The sequence below is a fragment of the Cryptotermes secundus genome, unplaced genomic scaffold (genome assembly GCF_002891405.2).
Source record: "Cryptotermes secundus unplaced genomic scaffold, Csec_1.0 scaffold70, whole genome shotgun sequence".
In the NCBI taxonomy this organism is placed as follows: domain Eukaryota; kingdom Metazoa; phylum Arthropoda; class Insecta; order Blattodea; family Kalotermitidae; genus Cryptotermes; species Cryptotermes secundus.
In genome coordinates, this window is record NW_019734964.1 from 3,463,020 (window position 1) to 3,489,385 (window position 26,366).

The following is a 26,366-nucleotide window of genomic DNA, read 5'->3' on the forward strand; positions in this document are numbered from 1 at the left end:
AATGCTAGGAAATTCTTGAGTAGCTGCAGAATTGGCGGCTCCTCCAGACGGGCTGAGCTTCATGAGTGAGTAAGTAAGTAAGTATATAATGTGATAAAAATAATGGAATGTTTGCTGATAATAGATTGCCGGTTGAACTGCACGGTCAGGAATGCGATACGTGATAAGACGAAAGTGCAAGCAATCTCGCAACAGCTGTAGCGTATAGGTCTGTCTCTTTCTGCGCGAGAGACAACCGCTTTCCTACCATTTATTTGTCTCTGGCTGTAGCTTGAGAAAATAGATGGATATTACAGTTTATCGTCCTGTATTTGACGCTTTGATTCAACAAATTTACGCACATTCATCATTCTTGTAGGAGAAATAGTCATGTGTTCATTTTAGAAACGTCTGGAGCAATTGCCTGAGGTTGAGTATATTCAATTTATTGGAAACGCATCCATAAACAAATATTGTTCAGGGGTGTGCTGATCTTGTGGGAAAGCGCGAATGGCAGGCAGTCTGATATTGGGTTTGAGATGCGTCTCGTCTCTTATAGCTTCCAGAGCAGTTTAGGATCTCACAGTGGCTTGGCTTTAAGCTTCTAGTGGACGAGAGTTTGGTTCTTTATGGTAAAGGAGAGTCAACATTTTTAGAGAGATAAAGATCCTTTGACCTTTTCGCCTCAAAACGGAAATGACATAAATAATGCATGTTTTCAGTGGTAACATCGTGAGGTATCCGTAATATTTGGGCCGGTTCTGCTGACACAGTGTTACTGTGGGCTTTCAGCTAGAGAGAACACAAGATAACCGAGAAAATCAGCAAGTCTGGATTTTCTTAAGTCGTAAGAATTGATTGAGGGATCATGTAACGAGGAGAGTAAATACAAAAGGAGATAAAGAAAGAAGAATCTTAGTAAGAACGAGATAACGATAGAAGCAGAGATAAACGGAGACAGAGCTTAAGAAGAAGCTAAGGTACGAAGGAAGACAGAACGGAAAAGAGGAAGATAGACAGAGAGAAACAGAGAATTTGGAAGGGTCGAAGGAACGAAAGATGCAAGAGGGACAAAATGGTAGCTCGAAGGAAGAACAGAGAAAGAAATTACCTAGAGAAGACAGAGAGGAAAAGAGTAAGGTAAAGGTAAATTGTCCCTGTGTTCAACGCCATGAAGGCATATAGGGGAGTGGATGTATAGATCCACATTATTCTTGACCTTGGCACTAGATGGAGGTGAGTGGTCAGCTTCACATCCCGGCCGCTTTACCCCCGGGGAAAGAGCCCGCGGTACCTACTGGATAAGAGGTCGGGTGAAGCCCAGAACCGGTCTGGGGGCTGTGGAGAGGAGAAAATTTTTGACCCTATTGAGACTCGAACTCCTATCCCTCAGCCGCCGAACCCGTAGCCAGTCGCTATGCCGACTGCGGTGGAGAAAGTTATAAAGGAAAATAGAAGAGAATGTCGAAACATTATAGAAAATATACGGGATATCGGAATATTTAAAAGAAGCGGAAATAGAAAAGTTAAATTGAAATGCTCCAGTAAGCTTTCCCGCTTTGAACCGATAGATTTGTGAGTGTTCTTCCACAAGGAGAAGAGAATAAATGTGTAATGGGGAGATCAAGTTTGTCTGCCACTATATTTAATGTTCGAAATTATTGAATGAATTTGGATGAAATCTTGTATTGGAGACCCACTCTGAACTGTATGGAAAGTATTTAATATCTGTTAATATCAATCGAGTTAAAATCAACTTTGTACGTAACTCAAACAGAATGTTATTAGTTTTCTAAAAAATTACTTACTCTTAAAATAAGAACGTACATAAACTTCAGTTTGAAATAATTTTGGTAAGCTGAACATCTAACGAAACAAAACAAATATGTAACATTTCACTGACAGTAACATGACAGTACATTTCAATGTGTAACATTATGAGCTGTTATTGCAGTCTTGTGTTTCATTTCCTTTATGGTATGCATCCTGTTATGTGTCACATGAAAAATATATAGTGTGACAGTCTACACAATAGTTCTGAAAAAGAAAAATAGACACTATCATGTCAACATTTTTTATTAGCTGTTGGTGCTAACGCGACATGTTTCGACCGTTTCCTTGGTTCATCCTTTTATGCTTATAAATATACTGGTAACTACTTCTTGAATTGCGTTTTTAATCAATATCAATTCATATTGTGTTTCTGTGAATGTGTATGCTAACAAGTACATTTTAATTTAAATGTAGTTCACATATAGTTTAAAACTTGCCGTTAAAATTTAACATTAAGAAGATAAAAATTAAATTAAAATTAGAATGAAAATAGCCAATAAGGTATTTATAAGTTACGACAGCTCTTGATCCAATAGAATGGTGGATCAGCCAAACAAGACATATATGGATATGTAGCGGTCACAAAGTCATAAACAAGACTTATAAATTCCTTAATCACTGTTTTAATACTAATTTTAATACAATTTTTAATTTTTATCTTTTTAATGTCAAAATTTAACGGCAAGTTTTAAACTATATATGAACTCACTGATATATTGGGTTTTTGGACTTTATCCATCGTCCTGGTTTTTAAGATAACTAATAAAAACACGACGTTTCGGAAACTTGATCTGTTTCCGTCCTCGGAAACCGTACATCGGTTTGTCCAGTGATTGAGGCTAGCTCTTTCTAACGGACCCAACAGAATAGGTGTTCTCCTTCACCTGAGAACGGAAACAGATCCAGTTTCCGAAACGTCGTGTTTTTATTAGTTATCTTAAAAACCAGGACGATGGATAAAGTCCAAAAACCCAATATATCCGTGTGTTATACACCATCGTCAGAATCCTATAGTAACTACTTATATATGAACTACATTTAAATTAAAATGTATTTGTTAGCATAAACATTCATACAAGCACAATATGAATTCATACCGATTAATAATTCATTCCAATAACCAATTACCAGTATTCTTGTACGCCTAAAGATTACCCAAAGAAAGGGTCGGAACTTATAGTGTTACTACCAACAGCTATTAAAACGAATGTTGACACGGTATTGTCTGTTTATCTCTTTCATAACTATTGCTGTGTAGACTGTCCCGTTATATATTTGTCATGTGTTTTATTTTCTGCTGCTGGAAAAAAACTGCCACGTATATTCAGCGTGACTGTACGTGGGGATTGGATTTATGAATGGATTTATTGACCACTTATACACACGACTCCAAACTCCAAGCTATTACAGCACCAACGCTAAATTCCACAATTCACAGGTCACCACAGCACCCGCTAAGCTCTTTCCAGCCTGCTGTGTCTTCATCTGTTTCCAGGCAACGTCTTCTAACAGTGAAGATTTTTCGGCTTCACGCCCTCATGTCCTCTTATCACAGCCTCCTGTACAGTAAACTAACTGTGTCCCTTGCTTATAACTTCTCATCACGGACCTCATACAAAACACAGCTCTTCCATTGTTGCATCCATGTGTTGCATTATTAAGAATCTGTGGCCTACCAACGGCAAGTTGTTTACCGAGCCGTTGCCCAGAAACGGTCGTTGTTTACATAATCACCGCTTAGTAACGGGTCTATACCCCACAATACTTTATTATGTTCTTAAATACTAATTATTTCAGATATTTTTAAACGGTAAAGTTGTCCCATGAAGGCATATGGCGGAGTGGAGGTGTAGCTCCACTATTCTAGACATCGGCACTAGATGAAGGCTAGTGGTCAGAATCACGCTTCGGCCGCTTTACCGCTGAGCAAGAGACGCTGGTACACCTTTGATAGGCTGGTTGTGCCACACAGCCTCTTTGGACGCTGTATAGCAGCGTGCCGTGAATACATCCCTGGTCTTCCAGTCCGTAACCCCTCGAAACACTGTTTGAGCCGTCATGGATCCAATAATTTAAACATTTTTAGCCAATTTCGTTACTAATGTAAGCATTACAGGTCTGTAATATGAAATCAAGATCCAAATGTTGTGTCTTATGAACGGTGTAGCAGCCGAAAAGAGCATGACGAAAATAAGTAAGGCAACTCATCGAATTACTGAGAGACATTTTATAACATTTTAATAAATATGAGTACTTTTCCCCACCGCAGGAGCCGGGATAGTGCAGTCGGTATAGCGACCGGCTACGGGCTGGATGACCGAGGAATTGGAGTTCGAGTCCCGGTAAGGTCAAGAATTTTCTTTTCTCCACGCCGTCCATACCGACACTGGAGCCCATCCAATCTCCTATCCAATGGGTACGGGGTGCTCTTTCTTCGGAGATAAAGCGGCCGGGGCGTGAAGCAGACCACTCACCTCCAACGAATGCCTAGGTCAAGGAAATGTGGCTCTATACATCCACTCCCACGTAAGCCTTCATGACGTAGTGCTTAATTAGTTAAGCACAGGGACAACTTTATTTTTCCCGTAGGTATCCATACTTTGAAGTAGTGGTGGGGCTTGAGTAGTCACATGACACTGAGAGCTATGTTCATGACGTAGTGCTTAATTAGTTAAGCACGGGGACAACTTTATTTTTCCCGCAGGTATCCATGCTTTGAAGTAGTGGTGGGGCTTGAGTAGTCACATGACACTGAGAGCTATGAAGGCGGTAGCGTAGCTACTGGTAGGATCTCTCATGCCGGACAGGTGGAAGGTTATAATCTAGACGAAAAGCAATACCCAGGTTCCCCAGGCTGGGGTTCGCGTAAGATTGATAATCTCACCTTTTAGAAAACCGTAATTGTTGAGAAGGTTTTACTGATTACAGCCTGACGGAAACACCGAAATTGAGAAGGAAGTCACAGGATCGGAAAAATAGTAAAAGTGGCGAAGTTTCATCGTGTACTGCAGAGCCAGCAGCAGAAGACGGGTAAATATTGAATTAAGCGAAGTGACATGAATTGTAGTTGTTCGCTACGTGTGCTTTGCATGAGCGTTAAGGCTTCTTACGCGTGTATTGTTGCAGTTAAACATTTGGAAAATATACAAAATCCAACTTTACTAAAGATTTCTACATTCGTTTTATTCCAAAAATTTTTCCCCAGAGATAATTGTTTTCGTACGTAATTTCCGTACAAGTTACGTCACTCCAGCAACAAGAAGAAATGTTATGCACCGTTCCGGTGTAAGCAGGGGATTGTGCCTAGTTGTCCGGTTAGTGCAGAGATTTAGTAATGTCGCCATACCAATTAAGGCAGTGTACAGATGACGAGGGTTTGTCCGGAGGGCAGGCTGTTATTAATTAACCATGTGCCACACTGTAATTAAACCTGATTTAAACCTCTAGACATGTCCTCTCGCCTCAAGAGTGCCGCTGGGGAGTTTCACATGAACAGGACCCCAAGAAGTCTAACTGCGAGAAACAATGGCTTAAGTACGGGAACAATATGATTTAATTTGTTTAGGTAGGAGCTACGTTCTGAATTTATATGGGCATAGATATTTTAATGACTTCGTATCAACGGTAGAAACCAAAGATATGAGAATAACATTACTCGTGTTATTGGTACTGTATGCTCAGATTGTACACTCCATTAGTTAGATCTAGGCTTCAATATGCGTCCGTAGTCTGGAATTCGATTACGTCAACTGATGCCAACCTGGAACGCATCCAGCAGAGGTTTCGGCCCTTTGTTTTAATCGTTTCTATCCTCAAGTTCATTACAGCTCTTCTCTTGTTCTGGAGGAGTTAAAATTTCATACTTTACATAATAGGAGACATTTTATTCACGTTTATTTCGGCTCGAAATTCTGCCCTTCTGTTCTGGAAATTGTTGGTCTCTCGAGTTCCTGCTCGGTATATCAGAGACTTTGCATTGTTCAGTGTCTGCTCCTCATCTAAAAATTGTCCCTCTGCTCGATGTGCAGCAGCTGCTAATGTAGTTTGCAGGGACCTTGACGTATTCGGAGCCAGGAATGTTCTCCCCAAACGATTTTTAAATTTAGTATAATTGTTAGTATTATTATTTACATGTACAATAAACAACAATTAAACTGAATAATTATTATTATCCTCTCTGAAAATCTATAATTTTAATTTTTTAATTAAATATTTATACATTTCATTTCTCAGTTCTCAATAACTTAGATTTATGTTAATGAAATTATTATTATTATTATTATTATTATTATTATTTGTTTACTTGTCTGCATTAATGGGTTTTTCCTCCAGTGCTTGCCTGAAATTTGTTTTTGACCTTATGTTGTAATTGTTCATAATGTAATTACTTGAATCTACCCTGTGCTCTGTCTGTAACTGGCCTTGCGGCTGTTGACTCCGCAAAATAATAATAAAGAATTGAATTTATATATTAACTACACGAATTCAGGTCAAGTCAAATAGATTCTCACCAACATACTACAAAGGCAGACACACGGCCGCGTCATAGCTCAAGCGGTTAGTCGCTGACTTCTCACCGCGGCGGCCCGGGTTCGATCCCGGGTGTTGCCAAGTGGGATTTATGGTGGACAAAGTGGCGCTGGGGCTGGTTTTCTCCGAGTACTTCGGTGTCCCCTGCCAATCTTCATTCAACCAAATTCTCCATCATTATAATCACCCGGGGCGGGTACAATAGGCCAGTCAGTGGCCGCCGTGCTGAGTGGACCCATCTGGACTCCAACCCCCACTAAGCGAATAAAAAAAAAGGCATACACATTGATTTTGCAAACAATTTGTGTACATCTCGGGAACTGTGACAGCTTAGTCGGTAGAACGACGGGGGTACGGGCTGATCAGCCGGGGTTCGTTTCCCTGCAGAAGCAGCAAGTTTTTCTCTATTCCACAGCATCCAGACCTACTCCGGGTTCAACCCAGCTTTCTGTACAATGGATACCACTGGCCCTTTTACCAGGTTTAAATCGACCATAGCGTTAACCTGACAACTCATATCCATCTAGTGTTTGGGTCAAGAATGGTGGAGTTATACCTCCGCTCCCACATATATCTTCATGGCGTGGTGCTTAATTAATTAGGCACAGGGACAACTTTGCATTTGCTTTCGCCTATATGCCTCTATCACAACGCGTGAGTGGAGTCTGGTAGAACTAAAGGTCTGCTTTTTCATCATCTCTGTGGGCCACCATCAGTTCTTCTTATTGTCCCATCAGCCGTAGAAGGTGTATTTAAAGCTAAGAAACAGAGTGAGACTGAGTCCACTTAGCACGCGGTCACTAGTTGACCCAATGTATCAACCCTGATGATAGATGTATGTGGAACATTCAGTGCAATGATAACTGGCAGAGGAAACCGAAGTGCTAGGAATAACTCTGCCTCAGTACCACTGTGTCGACCACAGATCACCACACACATAAAATTAAAGTAAAGGTATCCCTGTAACAGGCCCTGGAGGACCATAGGGTTGTGAGATGTTGAGGTTCCCATATTTGTAGACAATCGGCTCATAGAGGCGGCAAGGTTGTCAGTCCTACGCTCCTGCCCTTCTTTACCCCCGAGAAAATTCCTGGTACTCATTTCTGTTAGAGGCTGAGTCGACCCCAGGGCCATAGTGCGGCTGGAAGGGTAAGTTCAATTGAAAAGTCCACCTCATCGGGACTCGAACCGGCGACCTTCCAGCTTGTAGCATACTGCCTCAACCAACTACGCTACCGCGTGCCCCCATCTCCACACATATACGAGACAATTTTTGCTCCTTGAGTCTTGTTTGTTATACTTTTTTTTATAGTAATGTCTCTTGTAGCCCCGTAGAAGATCCCTCAGCGGGGTAGAAATTAGTTCACAGAGAAACTCCGTGGTGTTAACAACACGAATTTTCTGCGCCGCTATTGTAAGGCTACAACTGGACACGATATTTAACTAGCTCCAGCCACATCCGAAGTTAACAAAGTATTTCCTTGGACCTATCTTAATATTATCTTTCTTATTGAAGAATTCCGTCTTCTGCTTACGCTGATTTATCGCTCGCGGATTTCTTACACACTGAAGATGGAAACGATATGTGCATCCGAAACGTCGGTTAACAAAATATCTACACGGCGCTATATCCCAGAAGACGGCATTCTTCATAGTCAACTCCGTGAAAACCTCAAATCTTACATCTTTCTAATTCCTTCTCGACCTTTCAAATAATTTCTCATACAAAATTATATATCAGTTTATTTCTGTCCTATCCCAGCTACATGCCCAGCCCAGTTTATCCTTTTAGATGTCGCCATCTAAAAACATTACGAGGCATAAATGAAATATCTTAAACTTCTCATTTACGAATATTTATTTTAAATTAATTTTTTTTATCAGTTTATTTTCAGGTATATGTAATAAGTCCTTCCTTGAAAGTTAGAGAACATGTTTAATAACCATACAAAACAAGTGGAAAAATTATTATTTTATACATATTGTCCTTCGGCTTGGGGATGTGGCATAAGGCTAACAACCCTTCGCCTTCAGGGGGGTATGAAATTTTTAGCATAAATGAGGAACTACAAAAAAAAAGTGAGAGATGAACAGGCTGACTTATTTCTTTGCGACCTGAATTTCGTTAAATAATATTAAAAAATTCAGTTTTCTATCTCGCAGAAACCACTGCACCTATAACACAAAGATCAATCATTTAACGATGTTTGAGGCAATTATGGCTGTTTATTCTGAGAATCATGCGAAAATCCCAAATAAACTCTAAGGGTCAAAATGCAGTTATGAATTTTAAAGTGGCTGGTACACTCGTATATAGTCACCACTGTCCTTGAAACGATTACTGTTGAGTACAGCGGATGCTCCAGGGCGTGTGCAGAGTCTGGATATGTGCTGAATAAGATATACTACATGCCGGTCACGGTAGCCGAGCGGTCTAAGGCATGCACTGTCTTCGCTCGTTCGGAAGCCGGGATCGTGGGTTCGGCTGTTTCCTGTGAGGTACGAACTGAATTCTTATATATTATTCTTATACACTGCCGGTCACGGTAGCCGAGCGGTCTAAGGCATGCACTGTCTTCGCTCGTTCGGAAGCCGGGATCGTGGGTTCGGCTGTTTTCTGTGAGGTACGAACTGAATTCTTATATATTATTCTTATACACTGCCGGTCACGGTAGCCGAGCGGTCTAAGGCATGCACTGTCTTCGCTCGTTCGGAAGCCGGGATCGTGGGTTCGGCTGTTTTCTGTGAGGTACGAACTGAATTCTTATATATTATTCTTATACAGTGCCGGTCACAGTAGCCGAGCGGTCTAAGGCATGCACTGTCTTCGCTCGTTCGGAAGCCGGGATCGTGGGTTCGAATCCTACTCAGGGCATGGATGTTTAGTATTTGTGTATGTGCGCTTTTCTGTGTTTGTGTACAGGTAGAGGCCTTGCGACGAGCTGATCACCCGCCCAAGGAGTCCTACCGAATGTTTAATATCTAGTAAACCGAAGTGAAACGGAGAGTTTCATGGAGGTAGGCCTAGGCCCAAATTGGGGCTGTAGCGCCAGAGGAAAAAAAAAAAGATATGCTACATATCTAGCTAGAGATGATTGCTTCCTTTATTCCCTTTATGCATCCACTCCTTGAGCCAAGGCATTGAACACTGGCTACCATCTTGACATTGAGATAAGAGGCGATGGTAGAACAGGGTCTATGTTTCACAACAAAGCGGAGTGATTACTGTAGACAAAAGACATACGCGGTCTTCAAAATGGCGGATAGGTCTATCTCTGTCTCTGCTTCAGTGTGGATCCTCAGCCTGAGAACCCTGGTTCAGATTAGCACTCGTGTTGTAACAGATTCCGTTTAGGAAATTAGTATTAAGCAGAAGGATTCAGAGCTTTGCACGAAGTGATAGTGTCTCCAGTAAGTAGTAACTAGAAGCGCAGCTGTTGGCTTCTCGATGACTCTGCTCCATTTTGTTAGCTATTAACGAAAACCTTGTGCTTACAATGCAGAAAATTTTGTAAAAATATTATGTTTCTGAACATTATCCATTGTCTTGTCTTTATTTAGAAAGATTCATCTCCCCCATTCGTGCTACATGCCCTGCCAACCTCATCCTCCTTGTCTTGATCATTTTAATTATACTTGGAGAAGAGTACAAGTTATGAAGCTCCTCATTATGCAGTTCTTTCCAACCTCCTGTCACTTCATCTCTCTTCAGTCCAAATATTCTCCTCAACAACCTGTTCAAATAAAGTTGTTACGGGACCTAACCACACTTATGCTGCGCGGTTCTGATATTTCAGGCGTGTTTCTGTCCTTTGAAGCAGTAAAACTATCCCTTAAAGGAATGGAAACCAACACTGATGAACTTAGGCTAGACTGACATTATCTCGTATAAAGTGTATATCTATATCCTGTTAAATAACCAAGAAACAAATACAATGATCCTCCCGCATAGTACACTACAGGCCTAATCTGTCTAGATCGGAAAGCAGCGCCCTTTAATGAAACAAAGAAACAAACAAATTCATCTTAATATCCGACGCCATATGCGCGTAACCCACCAGCCGGAATTAAGGCTTCACATAAACTGAGGATAATCAAGTCCCATTGTTCCAGCAGCGTGATGTTCGGCACCAGTGACCCATCCTGTATGCTGGAGAAGTGCGACCCGATTATGAACTCGAGCTATCTGTTGGACTACAACTGCAGTTGCTGGAACTCCTCGGCCCTGGACCTTGACGAAGTCGAGCTACCGGAGAATGAAGTCGGGTATATCCCTTACAACAAGCGACCCGAGACCTACATCGTACCTATTCTTTTCGTTCTCATCTTCGTGGTTGGTGTCCTTGGCAACGGTACCCTGGTGCTGATCTTCTTACGTCACCGCAACATGAGAAACACCCCCAACACTTACATCTTCAGCCTGGCGCTAGGAGACCTCCTGGTCATAGTCATTTGTGTGCCCTTCATATCTACTTTGTACACAGTAAGTATCAGAAATATAGAATTGAAAATTCATTGTAAGTTTATGAAGCTCCGTTGGTGACAGGTTGCTACATCTTAGAGCAATGAGTGTGGTCAGTGAAGCTATCCTAAACACTGAGGCTCACGTTACTGTAACAGTTTATTTGGACTTCTTCCAATGTCTGCTTCAAAATATAAATTCTGAAAATTACTGCGCTCCATCTCAGACAGGGAAGCCTGCCCTCTGCTGCGCGCATGCAGAGATAATCTACATAAAGTATGAATCTCTTTCTCTGTATATTATCTGAGGATTGAGATGTAGCCCGTCTATGATAATGTTTGGAATTGTGTATCTTAAATCAGCCAATAAACGAAGTCCAAATACAATGTCATAACAATTTACTCCATGATCATAAAATCCTGTGATGAAATGTTAACATTATTATTGCAACCGAATTTATGACCATAGACAGACTTTGTCTGTACGATATCTGAATAACGTGACACCATCTGATTGGTAGATGTTAATATAATTGCTGCAGCTGTAGTCTTTACTGTATGCAGATGTGATTTGTAAGTTATGGGATTGTAGTGAGGGTATCTGATTAGCTTATGTTAATATAATTATTACAGTTGGAGTCGTGTATGTACTTTCAGTTGAACTGTAAATTCTTTCAATGCAGTGATGCCAACTGATGGGTACATGATAATGTAACTGTTACACCTGTAACCGTTACAGTACATAGACCTGAATTGTACCGTGTAGAAGAGCATTGATGCCATCTGTTGTATTCATGTTAAATTAAATGTTGCAGCTGTAACCGTTATGGTACACAGATCTAAACTGTACCGTGTAGAAGTGCAATGATGCCATCTGTTGGATACATGTTAAGGTAACTGTTGCAGCTGTAGCCGTTACGGTACACAGATCTGAATTGTACTGTGTAGAAGTGCATTGATGCCATCTGTTGGGTACATGTTAAAGTAACTGTTGCAGCTTTAGCCGTTACGGTACACAGATCTGATCTCTAACGAACAGGAGTGCAGTGAAGCCATCTGTTGTTCACATGTTAAAGTAACTGTTGTAGCTGTAGCCGTTACGGTACACAGATCTGATCTCTAACGTACAGGAGTGCAGTGAAGCCATCTGTTGTGTACATGTTAAAGTAACTGTTGCAGCTGTAGCCGTTACGGTACACAGATCTGATCTCTAACGTACAGAGTGCAGTAAAGCCATCTGTTGTGTACATGCTAATCTAATTGTTGCAGCTGGAATCATGGCCGTATGGGGAGCTCATCTGTAAGGTGTCTGAGTTCGCGAAGGACGTGTCTATCGGTGTGTCAGTGTTCACGCTGACTGCTCTGAGTGCAGAGAGATACTGTGCCATCGTCAATCCAATGCGACGCCATGTGGCCGGCCGACTTTCTGCAAAGCCTGTCACCCTTTTCACGGCTCTTGTCATATGGATACTTGCTATCCTGCTTGCCATGCCCGCAGCCATCTTCTCGTTTGTGCGCGAGATCCAACTGGAAGGCAACAAGACTATTAAGGTCAACTCACAGTTACAGGCTTATACCTTCCCCAATCAAGTGTCCACTGTGTAATTTTGGTGTATATGCAATTTTATTAGACGCTTTTCAGCGCTGACATTTTTACGAAGACATTAAATTTTGGTTCCCAAATAGGGATTTCCCCATCTCGCCAGGACATCGTAAATGTATGGGGATTTGGGGGACAGAGGGGTCTTCCCTGTATGCTTCATCCGTTGTAAAACAATTTTGGAGATAACAGTAATGAATTGAGAGATTGCGCCTACGTGGGTTCACTAGGATTAAAAATATTTTTTTGTCCTCTAGGGTATTGTAATCGCTCAGAATGGCTGGCTATTGTTATAAGTAATATTAATTAAACTGTCTTCGCTCGCTTGGAAACCGGGATCATGGGTTCGAATCCCACTCAGGGCATGGATGTTTAGTTTGTGTGTGTGCGTTTTTCTGTTTGTGTACAGGTAGAGGCCTTGCGACGAGCTGATCACCCACCCAAGGAATTCTACCGAATGTGTAAGAACTAGAAAAACCGAAGTGAAAGGAGAAGTTCATGGAGGTAGGCCTAGGCCCGTTGGAGCTGTAGTGCCAAGGAAAGAAATATATTAATTAGAGTGACCAACATATGTCTGCACATGTTGGGGATCCAGAGGAGGGAGGATCCCATTCTTGTATTCTTATGGCGGAATTACGCCACTTCTTCCTGGGAAGGTTGGAAGCGTTGGTCGTCTTTCTTGGAATTGTTGTGAAGTTTCAAGACCTCGACTTCTCTTGAGGAATCTTATTTCTTGCAGGTCCGTGTAGTCATTAATTCTGGAGTACGAGTTTCTTGAACCGACGCTATTGGGATTATCCATCAAGACCTGTGTGCCGTTGGGGGCTTAAGATTGAGATTTTCCTGAGAAAGTCAGCTGATTGGGAAATGTAAAAAAAAAGCTGAGACCTGCTTGTTTTCGGAATGAGGCAATTGGGGATCTCGAGGGAGGCAGCTTGCGAGGCTCTGAGGTGTCTACCCTCTCAGTACGGGACACTTCTGCACGTAGTCCGTTCCCAGTCTTTCCAAGTGGTAGGACGCCCTTCAGAATTACTAAGTTAACAACCGCTTAACTATTCGGCAAGCTGGGATACATTACTTATTAGTGATTCGTGTGAACCTCGACAGTTTATTTACCCCTTGTGACTTAAAGGAAGCACATCGTATTATTAAAGTGGATTGCTGTGTAACTATCAGTACCACTGTAGTATACATGTGTTACGTAACAAAGTCTCTCTCTGCGCACGTCCTTTGATCATGGTGTGTGCTTATGCAACCAAGTTCTTTCTGTCCTGTTAAGCCAGGCCCGTTAAGACCTACAGACCAGATCTCTGGTTCTACCGGTCCCAGCCAAAGTTAAGCACCATCCTTCCTGATCTTACCTATTGAACCATACAAATTCGTAGCCACCATAATGACGGCGTCTCCTGGCGCCCAGCCATCCCTCTGCCTTCCCAGACTTTCACAAGACAACCGCGAGGGAAAATGCGGGAAGAAGTCGTAAGGGCGCGGCCCAGATAGAGAAACCATCGGCAGCATCGTCCGAGGAAAGCCGTAGTTATACCCAACGTCTACGTACTACAGCGGCGTTGAAACAAGTCCAGCTTAGAACGACTACAGAGTGATGTAGTTGTTACTGTGATGGCTTTTGGAGTTCTTCCGTATTATTATTATTTTATTATTGCTAATGGGGTGGGACTAAGTCCCTTGTACTGAGGCCACTTCTGGCCTATTGTACCAGCCCCAGATGATAGGTGAGGGTGATTGCGGAGCAGTTGGTGGAATGAAGATTGGCAGGGGAAACCGAAGTACTTAGAGAAACCTGCCCCGGCGCCACTTTGTCCATCGCAAATCTCACTTGACCAGACCCGGGATCGAACCCTGGCCGCCGCGGTGGAAGGCCAGCGACTAACCCCTTGAGCTATGGAGCGGCCAAGTTGTTCCCTATAGTGTGTTTGCAAAGTTCTTCATAATTGCTTATTTTTACAGAGGACTTCTTCTTTGATACTTATCACTAATGTGTTAAGGCTAAAATTACATCAAATGTAGCAGATCTTAATAAATAGATAAAATATTTTTCTGTTTTATATTTTTTGAGCCTAAGTTGTCATCGTCAAGAGGCAAATCAATAGTCTCAAAGAATATATCTTACATTAGTCTTTGTAACAGTATTGTTTCATTTGGAGACTTGCTGAAAGAATTGATATAATTAGAACTAATGAAGAAGATCAGTAATACTGAGGAATTAAATTAATTAAGAATGTTTTATTATGATTTTAGAAGCAAGATGCAATAATATTATTTGTAGTAGTTTTTCGGTTGTTACACTTGGTGGAATATTAGTCTTGATGAGCCATAATTTCTTATTTAGACTGAATAATTTAAGTTAGAAGAAAAATGGCTGCAGGAATTTTTAATGTGAGTTACAGATTTATGGATTGTTCTTGGACATCCTTAAGGAAATCTCTAGGTGAGGTCTAGCACCTCAGCCAACACTCTGAGAATGTTGGGCCAAGACTTTGCTGTTTTATAAAAAAAATTATGAGAGGGAAAATATAATAGCATGTAGAATGTAAAAAATAAAAAAAAAGACATTAGATATTATGTCAGTCTGTAATTTCATTTTGTCAGAAACATTCAGCCTCTATCATGGTAGTAATTAAAATTCTTGAAAAATAATTAAACTTGTTTGTTTGACAAGCCAATCATCGGGTTACATATTTACAGGACAAGTACAATTCCCTCAGAGCTAATCTCTTAGTAAGAAAATTAGCAATTATCTGATGATGAGAAACTTTAAATCTCTTTTAAAATTAATCTCAGTTTGACTTTCTTTTACAGTCCAACAACTTTAAATATTTAAAATATAATTTAAATTCCAATTTAGATTGTTCTTCAGTTTGTATACTGTAACCACAACACTTCTTCATTTTTCTCTGTTCCACATTTTCCCAAAATCTGTACAGAAAAAGAAACAACCCTTTAGAATCTACTAGAAGCAATTCTGCATAAGACTCGCAACATATCCGACAATGGGGATACTTTTAAGTGCTTTGGTTCTTGCATTTTATTTGGGAAATTGTGTGTTCTCTTTTTGCTTGAGGTTCTATAACTGAAGTGTTCCATGCAGATGTTGTCTCTCTGAGTGTACATGTCCCACTAATCCAAATTAGTCTTGATGTAATTATTCTAATAATGTATGGTGAAGAGTTACAGGTAATGGAACTCACCATTTTGTAATTTTCTTCGTTCTCCTTTCATTTCTCACCCTAAATTTCAAATATATTCCTCAACATCCTTTGTAAAATGCTCTCAATCTATGTTCTTTAAGTTAATGTAACTTTCTCATAACACCTCTTCGCAAAGTAAATTAGAACAATATGTTGTCTAGAGTGTCACCATTACAGAATACTCTAAGAGTCTTTAGTGCGTCAGTTTTAGAATTGTATAAGTTGATAGTATTAAAGAAGTAGGTTGCTGCATATTCTTCCTTTGTTTACCAATAATTTTCTGGCCAAGTATCAGTCTTATTCATTCTAAAAATACAGTTTCCTATAGTATGATTTAAGTTGAAGAGGTGTAGTTAATAAACTGGTTCTCTTTATATGAATGTGTGAATTTTTAAGCTATAGGAGAATTTTGAATTTAGGCAAATACCTTGAATTTAATCTTTGACAAATATTCATTCTTATTTTGTGAAAAAACAAAACTTAATTCCAGATTACCTTGGAAAAGCAACTTGGACTGAAGTAAACAAAATTAATGTAAACAATTTCTTGAATCACTGATGTGTTACTGAATTATGTGCTACGTCCTTTTGGAATAAAATTGTGATGTTTGAAAGCTTAAGTTTTTGTCATACTACATCTGTCCTGCTAATGAAAGTAGTATAAGTTTCTGATATATCAATTTTTATCAACAGTAACTTTCATTTTATATTGTGTCACACTGACGACATAAGCAGAATGAACAACTGAAACATCAGAGTTTTGACTATAATATCAGCCTTTTAAGGCCATTAAATTTTACTTAATTATCATGATATCTTTAAGGTTTACTGCATAAATAACTTTTTTTTTGTTTTCACAGGTGTGCCACCCATATCCAGAGAAACTGGGTAGAAAATACGTTCAGATAATGGTGGTAATCAAGTTTCTATCATATTATGCCATTCCACTGATTATTATCACATTTTTCTACATCCTGATGGCTCATCATCTTGTTCTCAGCACCAGGAATATGCCCGGAGAGATGCAAGGACAATCAACACAAATTCGTGCACGGAAGAAAGTAGCAAAGATGGTTTTAGCATTCGTCATTATATTCATGCTGTGCTTTCTACCGTATCATATATTCAACCTGTGGTTCCACTTTGACCCGCAGTCAGAAGAAGTTTACGATGACTTCTGGCACGCATTTAGGATCATAGGCTTCTGCCTCAGCTTTATCAACTCATGCATTAATCCTATAACACTGTACTGTGTCAGCGGAACATTTCGGAAACATTTCAACAGGCATTTGTTTTGTTGCTGTACTGATAGTAGAGGACGACACAGTTTAAGTCGCCGTGGAAATAGTGCAATTTTATGTGAAACATCATCACACACTTTGATACATTTGAATAGCACAGTTCGAAGACACTGCCTTCAGCCTGATGATGTCAACTGTTCTGTTGCAACAACCCATACCACTGTGTTTAATTTAGACAAAACCTGAAAGTGGGCTCCGCGAGTGTCAGGGGGAACAAGGTGTCAGTTACACCTTTCTCATGGCAACTTGCATCATCCTGAAATTGGAAAATCTTACTTGAACAATGACAAATCTCCTCACTATCCTCCCAAGAGGGCAACAACCGTAACTTTTAAAACATAGAAGTGGTTGTGAAATTTTTGGTAAAGGGAAGATAATAGTCACACGTAGATCCTCTGAGGGACCAGGAGTAAATTTTTCCCCAAAGTCGGCTTGTATACCACAAGATGTATAAGGATAAAAAAGTTGATTCATAAGCAGGTACAAACTTGTAGTTTATTATTTGTAACTGAATTCAACATATGACATGGAATTATTGCGATATTAACCTCTCAGGTATTCAAATTCAAACCCATTGCTTTTCGCACATTCATGATCTGGATCTGTCACATTTCTGCAAACTCTCAGATTAAAGTCTTCTTGTCCAACAAGTTCTGTAAATTTGTCTGTCATACGTCACTGTTTTTTAACAGTTATGTGAGTTTATTCACATAAAATATCCTGTGAACAAAAAATGTAAAGAACAAATATGTTCATAAGTGTGTGTGCAGGCACACGTGCGTGCGTGCATGTGTGTTTTTGGTGGGGGAAAGAAATTTGATACTTCAGTGCTAGTGTATATGACAGAGTGATTCAGCCTTCATGTTCCTCAGACTTTCTAATAGAAGAAAAAAAATGAAACATGAAAATAAAATTATTTATTAATTTGGAAGGCAAATTCTAACCTATGATATCAGAAAGCATTAAACATAATTGACTAAGAAATACAACATATTTCATATCAGTCGAAATGTGTGCTTTATTTTCTTTAACATCATTGTTCTTAGCTCACATTTGGACATTTATTTCATTGACAGATATAAAGGATATTCCACATCAGCAGTTCTGAATTTTATCTATTTGATGATCATTAAAATATGAATGTGTTTTCTGAACACCATACCCTCTTTGTCTTACATTGTACAATACAAATAATAGTCCATAGATGTAATTATTAATAGTATGTTTAAAAATGTTTATTTATAATGTAAAAATTAAAGCCATTGTATTGTATTTAATGTGGTTCGCTGCCTGTCTGCAAACTGTGTTTGAGAATTTCCATCTACACATTATGCCTAGACCATGGAATATCTTCTCACGCAAAATAATAACACAAGCAAAGGAGAAAACAATTATTTTCTCCTCCCACTCAGACCCATTTCAAGCTCTTGTATATGTCCTATTTTTATTGTTGTATGTATATATCACAACCAGATGGGACTGAAATCAAATGGGACACATCAACTGCTGTCTATGCTGTTCATGTGATCTACTGGGTGATAACATAAGTATCATAAATAAAAACACAGAAACTTTAATTGACACAAGTAAGGAGGTCAGTCTAGAAGTAAGCACTGAGAAAACTAAGTATATTTTGCTGTCTCGTCACCAGAGTGCAGGGCCAAATCAAACACCAAGATAACTAACTGATACTTCAAAAACATGGCGGAGTTTACATATTTTGGAACTACTGTAACAAATTAAATTTGATTCAGGAGGTGATAAAGGGGAAACTGAATTTTGGCAAATGCTTGCTACCATTCAGTCCAGAACCTTTTGTCTTCCCGTCTGCTGTCTAAAAGCAAAAGAGTTAGAATATACAAAACTATAATTTTGGCTGTGGTTCTGTATGGGTGTGAAACTTGGTCTCTGATATTAAGGGAGGAACATAGATTGCGGGTGTTTGAGAGCAGAGTACTGATGAGAATATTTAGACTGAAGAGAGATGGAGTGACAGGAGGTTGGAAAAAGCTTCATAACGAGGAGCTTCATAACTTGTGCTCTTTGCCAAGTATAATTAGAATGATCAAATCAAGGAGGATGAGATTCACAAGGCATGCAGTACGAATGGGGAGAATAAGGATACATATAGGATACTGGTGGGAAAGTCAGAAGGAAGAGACTACTAGGAAGACCAAGATATAGGCAGGTGAACAATATTAAAATGGATCTTGGAGAAATAGAATGGGGGTGGTATGAACTGGATTGATCTAACTTAGTATAGGGACCAGTGGAAGGCCCTTGTGAACACAGTAATGGACCTTCATGTTCCATAAAATGCTGGGAAGTTTTTGATTAGATGCAAAATTGGTGGTCAGCTCCAAAGTTAGTATATATATATATCACATGTTACTTTAGAACTACCTTCATTTGACATGATAACTCATTTCAAAGTGAGATTTGTTTTGTCGTGTATCTCCTCATACTTTTTATGTCGTGACCCTGTATCGATATGACATACCCAACTTCAGTACAATAAGTTGAAGGTCAATTTATGAGAGAAAAAGTGGAATACTGATATACTTGATGTACTGAGATAAGTGCAGGTACGTCAATGAGGAAGAAAAGCATTTAAAAATCATTTATTACTATTTATTATTATTATTATCATCATCATCATCATTATCATCGCTATTATTATTGTTATTGCTGTTACTTTTGTTTGTCAATACATTTCACATTAAAATTTTCTGGAAATGTAGCTCTTACATGCGAAGCAAGAAAGAAATGGAGAAGTTTGGAGAATGGACACTTTCTAAAGTGACAATTTGGAATATATTTTGGAAAATGATAGAGATTATTAAAAAGGAATTTAAAGAAACATATATTTTTAATACAAATTTGATTGAACTGAAGAATATTTGCAGGCAGAAGCAGAATTTTTTTAGAGAGGTGTTTATCTTTTGGATCCCAAAACTACAAACAGAGATAAATGTCAATGACATCACAGTTCATATTGTCGCCACAGTTGTTGTCTTGTGAGAGGATGATCTTAGATGCTTCTCCCTTTGTTGAAGTGTATTTTCAGTCTTAGTTTTTCCACGCAGACATTTCTGGCAGTTTTGAAGAAAGCAATAAATATTTCTGTTGTTAACCTCTGTCAGTAATTACTATTACTATTACTATTATTATTACTATTATTAAAATATTCTATTTTAATTTGTTACACATAACCACAAATCACCCTTTTATAGGACTAAGTTTAATTTTCCACAGCATGGTTAAAAAAATTGACATCAACTGCTACAAATTTGGTTGCTCGTTTTGTTTCTGGTACTTCCATTGTGTGAGCTCATAGAAAAATTGATTTTATTCTGACCTTGCTAGTGCCTTTGAATTAGTTTTGTATTCCTTTCTGTTTGTTAAGCATAGGTTATGGCTTGTCTAATAGCTGTTTTAACTGAGATTTTAATTAATGGTCCCTAACCAATAGAATATATTATGTACATTTTACTAGATTTTCTTTGTTGCCTTTCATTACGCTACTCATATCTGCTGTTCCATGAGGTTCTAATTTGCGACTTTTATTTTTAATATATATTTGTCATTTGTGTCACACACTAAACACAGTTTCTTACTTTGGAATCTATTATTAACTCTGTGCAAATCTGATATACTGATACACATATGAAGATTGATTTCGTCTTGCATGTGTGTGTGTTATTTTCTTTATTTATTTGTTTGTGCTGACTCTGTAACTGGCTGCTGTAGCTGTTGAGTTGGCACATTAAAGGTAATGAAAAATTTACGAGTAACTATCATCAGCAGCATCATCATTATTGAATATTGAAAGGTACTAAGCAATTTTTATCATGAAGAAAGCAGTCTTCTGGGATTTGGCACCGTGTATATGTGGTGTTAATCCCACATATACACGGTGCCAAATCCCAGAAGACTGCTTTCTTCATAGTCACCGCCGTGAAAGCCTCAAATCTTACAATTTTTATCACATTTTAATTATGTTGTAACTTTCATCCCCTGAAGACAGAAAAGTAATATCTCTGTTCTTTGCTTGGGACATTCACATACATCAATTTTACAGAGATCTACAAGAAGACAGCATGTCATTGACCTCTCACAAGCCACTCTTTGGAATCAAAATTTATTAATATTAACTAAGCAGCCATTAGTAAAATGTTGCTGCTTTGGCATCAGTATTTCATTGAATGAAGTCCACATGTTCATGTAGTTCTGTGGAATATCCCGCCATTTCTACATAAAAACACACAGGGTCCTAGATTTAATATAATCCTCATGACTGTTTATGCTTCCATAAAATTGGGAGTACCGAATAATTTATAATAAGTTATTTGTACCTTTGTCTCATATGATAACAATAATTGTATATGATTGTAAGTAATAGTAATAATTAGTATTATATGTTAACCTGTAAAAAAATATAATTATTAATGACTAGTGTTGTCATGTTTGTATATGATGTGGTCAGATATTTAAAGGCTACATGATATATATATAATTTCTCCCATATTGCCCTTAAATTTACAATTCAAATAAATTAATTGAAAGTACATTGCACACTTTTTATCTCTGTGTTCATGCAAGTAATAAGTAATATGATTGACTGCACACTGAAAATTCTTGATTAGTGAGGTATAAATGGCAATCCTGATATTCCTCCTTCCTTGTCTCAATTTCCTTTCTTACTTTTCACATGGACTGTATGGATTTCACTTGTTAAAATAGCAGCATAACATTCAACCCTAAAAGCAATAAATTTACTCTTTTTGAGCACAGTTTTTTTAGTTTGCAAATGATTTGCGTGCATTTTATTTTGTTGCAAACTCGTGAAACACTTATAATGGACAGCATTTCTGCTCATATGAAAAAGTTCCAATAAAAGTAAGTGCACACAGTTTATCACTGCTGAATTTATAGTTGTGTGGGTTCTGGAGGAAATAAAATGTTAGTTTATCACAGCCCATTTACTTTATTATGTGTTAAAATAACTGAAAATACAAAACTAAATTTGGTGATTTCACAGAATCAAATTCTCAGTAAAATCTGGGTTATTGTTTTTTTTTTTTTTTTTAAAGCACTGTGATGACTGTACAAGTTGTTTCCCCTTAAATCCAGCCCTAATTTCTATTCTTGGCCTGTTATACCATGTGGATGTGGGTGATGTTGCTGTCATTTCAGAGGTATATGCTGTCTCCATCTTCAGGGTAAAATTGTGAAGGTTGCTGAGTGTCAGTATGTGTATATATATTCGCAGCCCACAGTCCTATTTTCAGCACTTGTAACTGACAGAACTGTATTGCAGATATGTAGATATCCATGTCTAGTCCAAAGTTAAATTTGGAATTCATAATAATGGGAAAATCCCATATTGTTTCTTATATCTCACAAGGGGGGTTTGAAATAGTGATTTGATATTATTTGGGTTCTCATTTTACAGGCCTAACCGTTAACTGAAGCAAAGCGGTATGTATGCATCTGTCTTTGTGTAATGGTCTGCATTTCTTCTTCAAACCTGATGAGTACTCTATTTATATAAAGGCTAGTTTTATGAGTATTTTACCAAGCTCTTAATATCTCAGGACATACAGCAACAGACGGCAGGCTGATCAGTTGTCAAGGATCTGGAAGGAAGTGGCTGCAGTCTAGTAGTATTAGTATCCTGGAACTTGCCAAGAGGGACTGAGTAAAGTCACGAAAACCTCGGTATATCCACTGTTCCAGCTGAGATTGGAACTAGCTTCTACCGAACCTAAGTCTAAAGGTTAGCTCGTTCTAACGGACCCAACCGAGTAGGTGTCTTCCCTCCTCACTTGAGGACTGAAACAGATCCTGTTTCCGAAACGTCGTGTTTTCTAGTCTCTAGAATACGAATGATAGAAAGAGTAAAAAAACAGTAATTCTTATAGTCTTGTGTGTTCAACGAAATCAAAGTTACGGTGAGTTTGGCCGCGCCATAGCTCAAGCGGTTAGTCGCTGGCTTCCCACCGCGGCTGCCCGGGTTCGATCCCGGGTCTGGTGAAGTGGGATATGTGGTAGACAAAGTGGCGCTGGAGTATGTTTTCTCCAAGTACTTCGGTTTCCCCTGCCAATCTTCATTCCACCAACTGCTCCACAATCACCCTCACCAATCTGGGGTGGTACAATAGGCCAGAAGTGGTCGCAATACAATGGACTTAGTCCCACCCCACTGACAATAAAAAAATAATACGGTGAGTTTGGTTCTCTATTGTGTTGAAAAGAGATTCTTATAAATTTCTAATGATTGAATTCACCAACGAGGTCACTACCTTTTGATTGCATAACCTCACAGATATTTGAGACACAATATAATATCTAATTTGTTAGTTCCTAATTTCACGTCATGGCTTTCAGGACAGGATTTTGCAATGGCGAGTAATAACCACCACATATGCCCGCAAAATGCTTCCGTTATTAGAATAGATGGAATTCCTTGGCTTCTCTAACATTACGGTAGCATCAAAGATAGCCGAAAGTGAACTGTGAAGGAGTTATTTTCTTGTTCCTTATAGGTTATAGATTTTAGTTCCGATAATGTCCGTTGCAAACATGCTCTTTGTGTTTGTCATGTTGTCAGTAACGCCAGTAAGCAGTCAATGTTGCAGTTTGATGGGTGTTGTGAATGAATGGGGGAATTAATTTCGTTCGAAGTGGCTTGGTGGTGTCATTTCAGCTTGAAAGTTCAGAAGTTTTATGGCCTCTGGTAAGTTACGCTCTTGAAACAACCATAAACTGCTCATTTATAGTCATATATATTTAGTGTTATAGTACATGCTCATACATCACTGGCAATCCCATGCGAGGTAATCAGAAGGTATTCTTTGGTACAGGCTGTTGTGTGTTGTCGAGCTGAATATTGGAATGCATGTAGTCGGTTTGGACAGTATGTTTACTCTCGCCGAAATTTTTATGCTCTGCGTCAAATGTTGTATAACTTATCGTAGATGGCCGCGCCATAGCTCAAGCGGTTAGTCGCTGGCTTCCTACCGCGGCGGCCCGAGCTCGATCCCGGGTCTGATGAAGTGGGATTTGTGGTGGACAAAGTGGCGCTGGGGCGTGTTTTCTCCGAGTACTTCGGTTTCCCCTGACAATCTTCATTCCACCAAACTCTCCATCATAATGACCCGGGACAGGTACAATAAGCCAATCAGTTGCCGCCGTGCCGAGTGGACCCAGCTGGACTCCACCGCCCACTAAGCGAATTAAAAAAATTTAATTACTATCGTAGATATTTCCCCAAAATTACCATCGTATATAACCTATGTCAGAATATAAATCTATTCAAATGCTAGGGATTTTGGATAAATCTTGGACCAAGGATTTTTACTAAAACGTACGAAGCAAATAATATTTCTCATTAAATATTCCACACTGGAAGGCCAACAGTGATGCTTAGATCTAATTTGACTATTCACAGGAAGACAGAAAGTTTCACACTCATAAAGGTTCGTATGGAAATCGTCTTTAGGATGTTAATGTCCTCTATACTGACATATTAGTTTTAATCTTAATATTGTGCATCCTGTTGTGTGTCTTAAATAAGGTATATAGTGTATAGAATGTACCGTCCACACAACAACAATCAGTATTAAAAACAAAGAAGATGCTACTGTATCAACATTTGCTTTTATTAGGTTTATTAAAGACGACAGTAATAAACCTAATAAAAGCAAATGTTGATGCAGTAGTGTCTTCTTTGTTTTGAATACTGATTGTTGTTGTATAGACGGTACATACTATACACTATATATCTTATATTAGTTTTAAATTAAATTGTGCGTAAATATGATCATCTTGATGCTCCCCTTGAAATTACTTACCCCTATTCTAGTAGGTCTAAGGCATGCACTGTCTTCGCTCGCTAGGAAGCCGGGATCGTGGGTTCGAATCCCACTCAGGGCATGGATGTTTGTGTGCGTTTTTCTGTGTTTGTGTACAGGTGAGACCTTGCGACGAGCTGATCACCCGCCCAAGGAGTCCTACCGAATGTGTAAGATCTAGAAAAACCTAAGTGAACGGAGTTCATGGAGGTAGGCCTAGGCCCACTGGGGCTGTAGTGCCAAGGGGAAAAAAAATTTCTAGTACGTCTATTTTTAACATGGTTCAATTTAAGAATGTATGTATAGAGGTTATACACAGTGACTTTTGCTTCCAGTAAGAGATCTCTTGCTCTATCGCTAAACTGTATATGATGCAATTTTTATGTCTCTGTGGACTGAATTGGGACAGCATTTTGAAGGGTGCGTGTAGCGGTGATCGTTAGGTAGACTGTTGTTAGAAATTTCGGCCACACAGTTCATACGAGTTACTTCTTGCCAAATTCAAGTCAGTATAGTGATGATAAGGCCGGTCACGGTAGCCGAGCGGTCTAAGGCATGTACTGTTCTCTCGCTTGGAAACCGGGATCTTGGGTTCGAATCCTACTCAGGGCATGGATATTTAGTTTTGTGTGTGCGTTTTTCTGTTTTTGTATACAGGTAGAGGCCTTGCGACGAGCTGATCACCCGCCCAAGGAGTCCTACCGAATGTGTAAGATCTAGAAAAGCCGAAGTGAACGGAGAAGTTCATGGAGGTAGGCCTAGGCCCACTGTGGTTGTAGTGCCAAGGGAAAAAAAAATAGTGATGATAAGGTTTGTCTTGTGACGTAATTAATGATGAAGGGGGATTAGTGATAGATGAGAATTAATGATGGGTCTACAGATTCAGCTGCCGGCGGGCGATAATCCCAAGCCAAACAATGCTCCGACGCAGAGTAAAACATCGAGACTCTCTAGAACGCAGGCGCAATATTTTGCTTAAGACATGAAATGTTTGAAGAACAGCATTGAGAGTGGTGAGAAAGTTATAAGTTCATATGTTCGAAACTTTATAATGTAGGCTATAGTCGAAAATTACTCAGATTATAATAATTTTGGAAGATAAGAGAAGAGAACTTCACTGTCCTTCTGAAAGAAACAAAACTCATGAAATGCTTATTATTATTTCGTGGAAAGACTGTTTTTATTCTGACTACTATATGAAACATAGCGAATAAAAAAATTTCAATTTCATGATATATCATCTCTTGATTTGAAGAAAGAACATGAATTACAGAAACTGGAACGAAGTAACGGCTGCAACTTTGTTTGAAACATTGATGATAACGAATTGTGTTAAGCATGTTCATGACAGTGATTAGTAAACCAACTTTGTTTTCTCATCTCGGCGACTTCTATTATAATTGATATTTTATGGTTATCTTCAGTTTCTCCAGAAAAATTTGTTGGATAGTGCCTTGCAAAAACCATGATCGATTCTTCACGCGTTTATTTCCATTTTATCCTTCTATTCGACAATGTACTATAATAACCGTATTAGAATGGATAACTCAGATCCAACAGCTAGCAAACCAGTGGAATCTTCACTCCGTCACAATCAG

The 26,366-nt window shown here is 39.1% G+C and overlaps 2 protein-coding genes across 5 annotated transcripts in view; both read left to right on the forward strand.

Moving 5' to 3' along the window:
- Positions 1-18,772, forward strand: part of LOC111869049 (neuropeptide CCHamide-1 receptor) — a 324,526-nt gene extending 305,754 nt beyond the window's left edge. For 2 of the 4 annotated variants that reach the window (XM_033753263.1, XM_023860247.2), the window contains 3 exons: positions 10,459-10,825; positions 12,073-12,354; positions 16,472-18,772. In XM_033753263.1, the coding sequence (XP_033609154.1) occupies positions 10,463-10,825; positions 12,073-12,354; positions 16,472-17,098 (1,272 nt within the window). In that variant the 5' untranslated portion in view covers positions 10,459-10,462 and the 3' untranslated portion in view covers positions 17,099-18,772. Of the gene's footprint in view, positions 1-4,312; positions 4,339-10,455; positions 10,826-12,072; positions 12,355-16,471 lie in introns of those variants that run through there. The other 2 variants (XM_033753262.1, XM_033753264.1) reach the window with 2 other exon arrangements.
- A 4,782-nt stretch (positions 18,773-23,554) lies between these two features.
- The window catches only part of LOC111869038 (nonsense-mediated mRNA decay protein 2), a 229,274-nt gene continuing 226,462 nt past the window's right edge, over positions 23,555-26,366 (forward strand). The window contains exon 1 of the mRNA XM_023860224.2: positions 23,555-23,651. Coding sequence (XP_023715992.2) covers positions 23,571-23,651 — 81 coding nt within the window. The 5' untranslated portion in view covers positions 23,555-23,570. The remainder of the gene's footprint in view (positions 23,652-26,366) is intronic.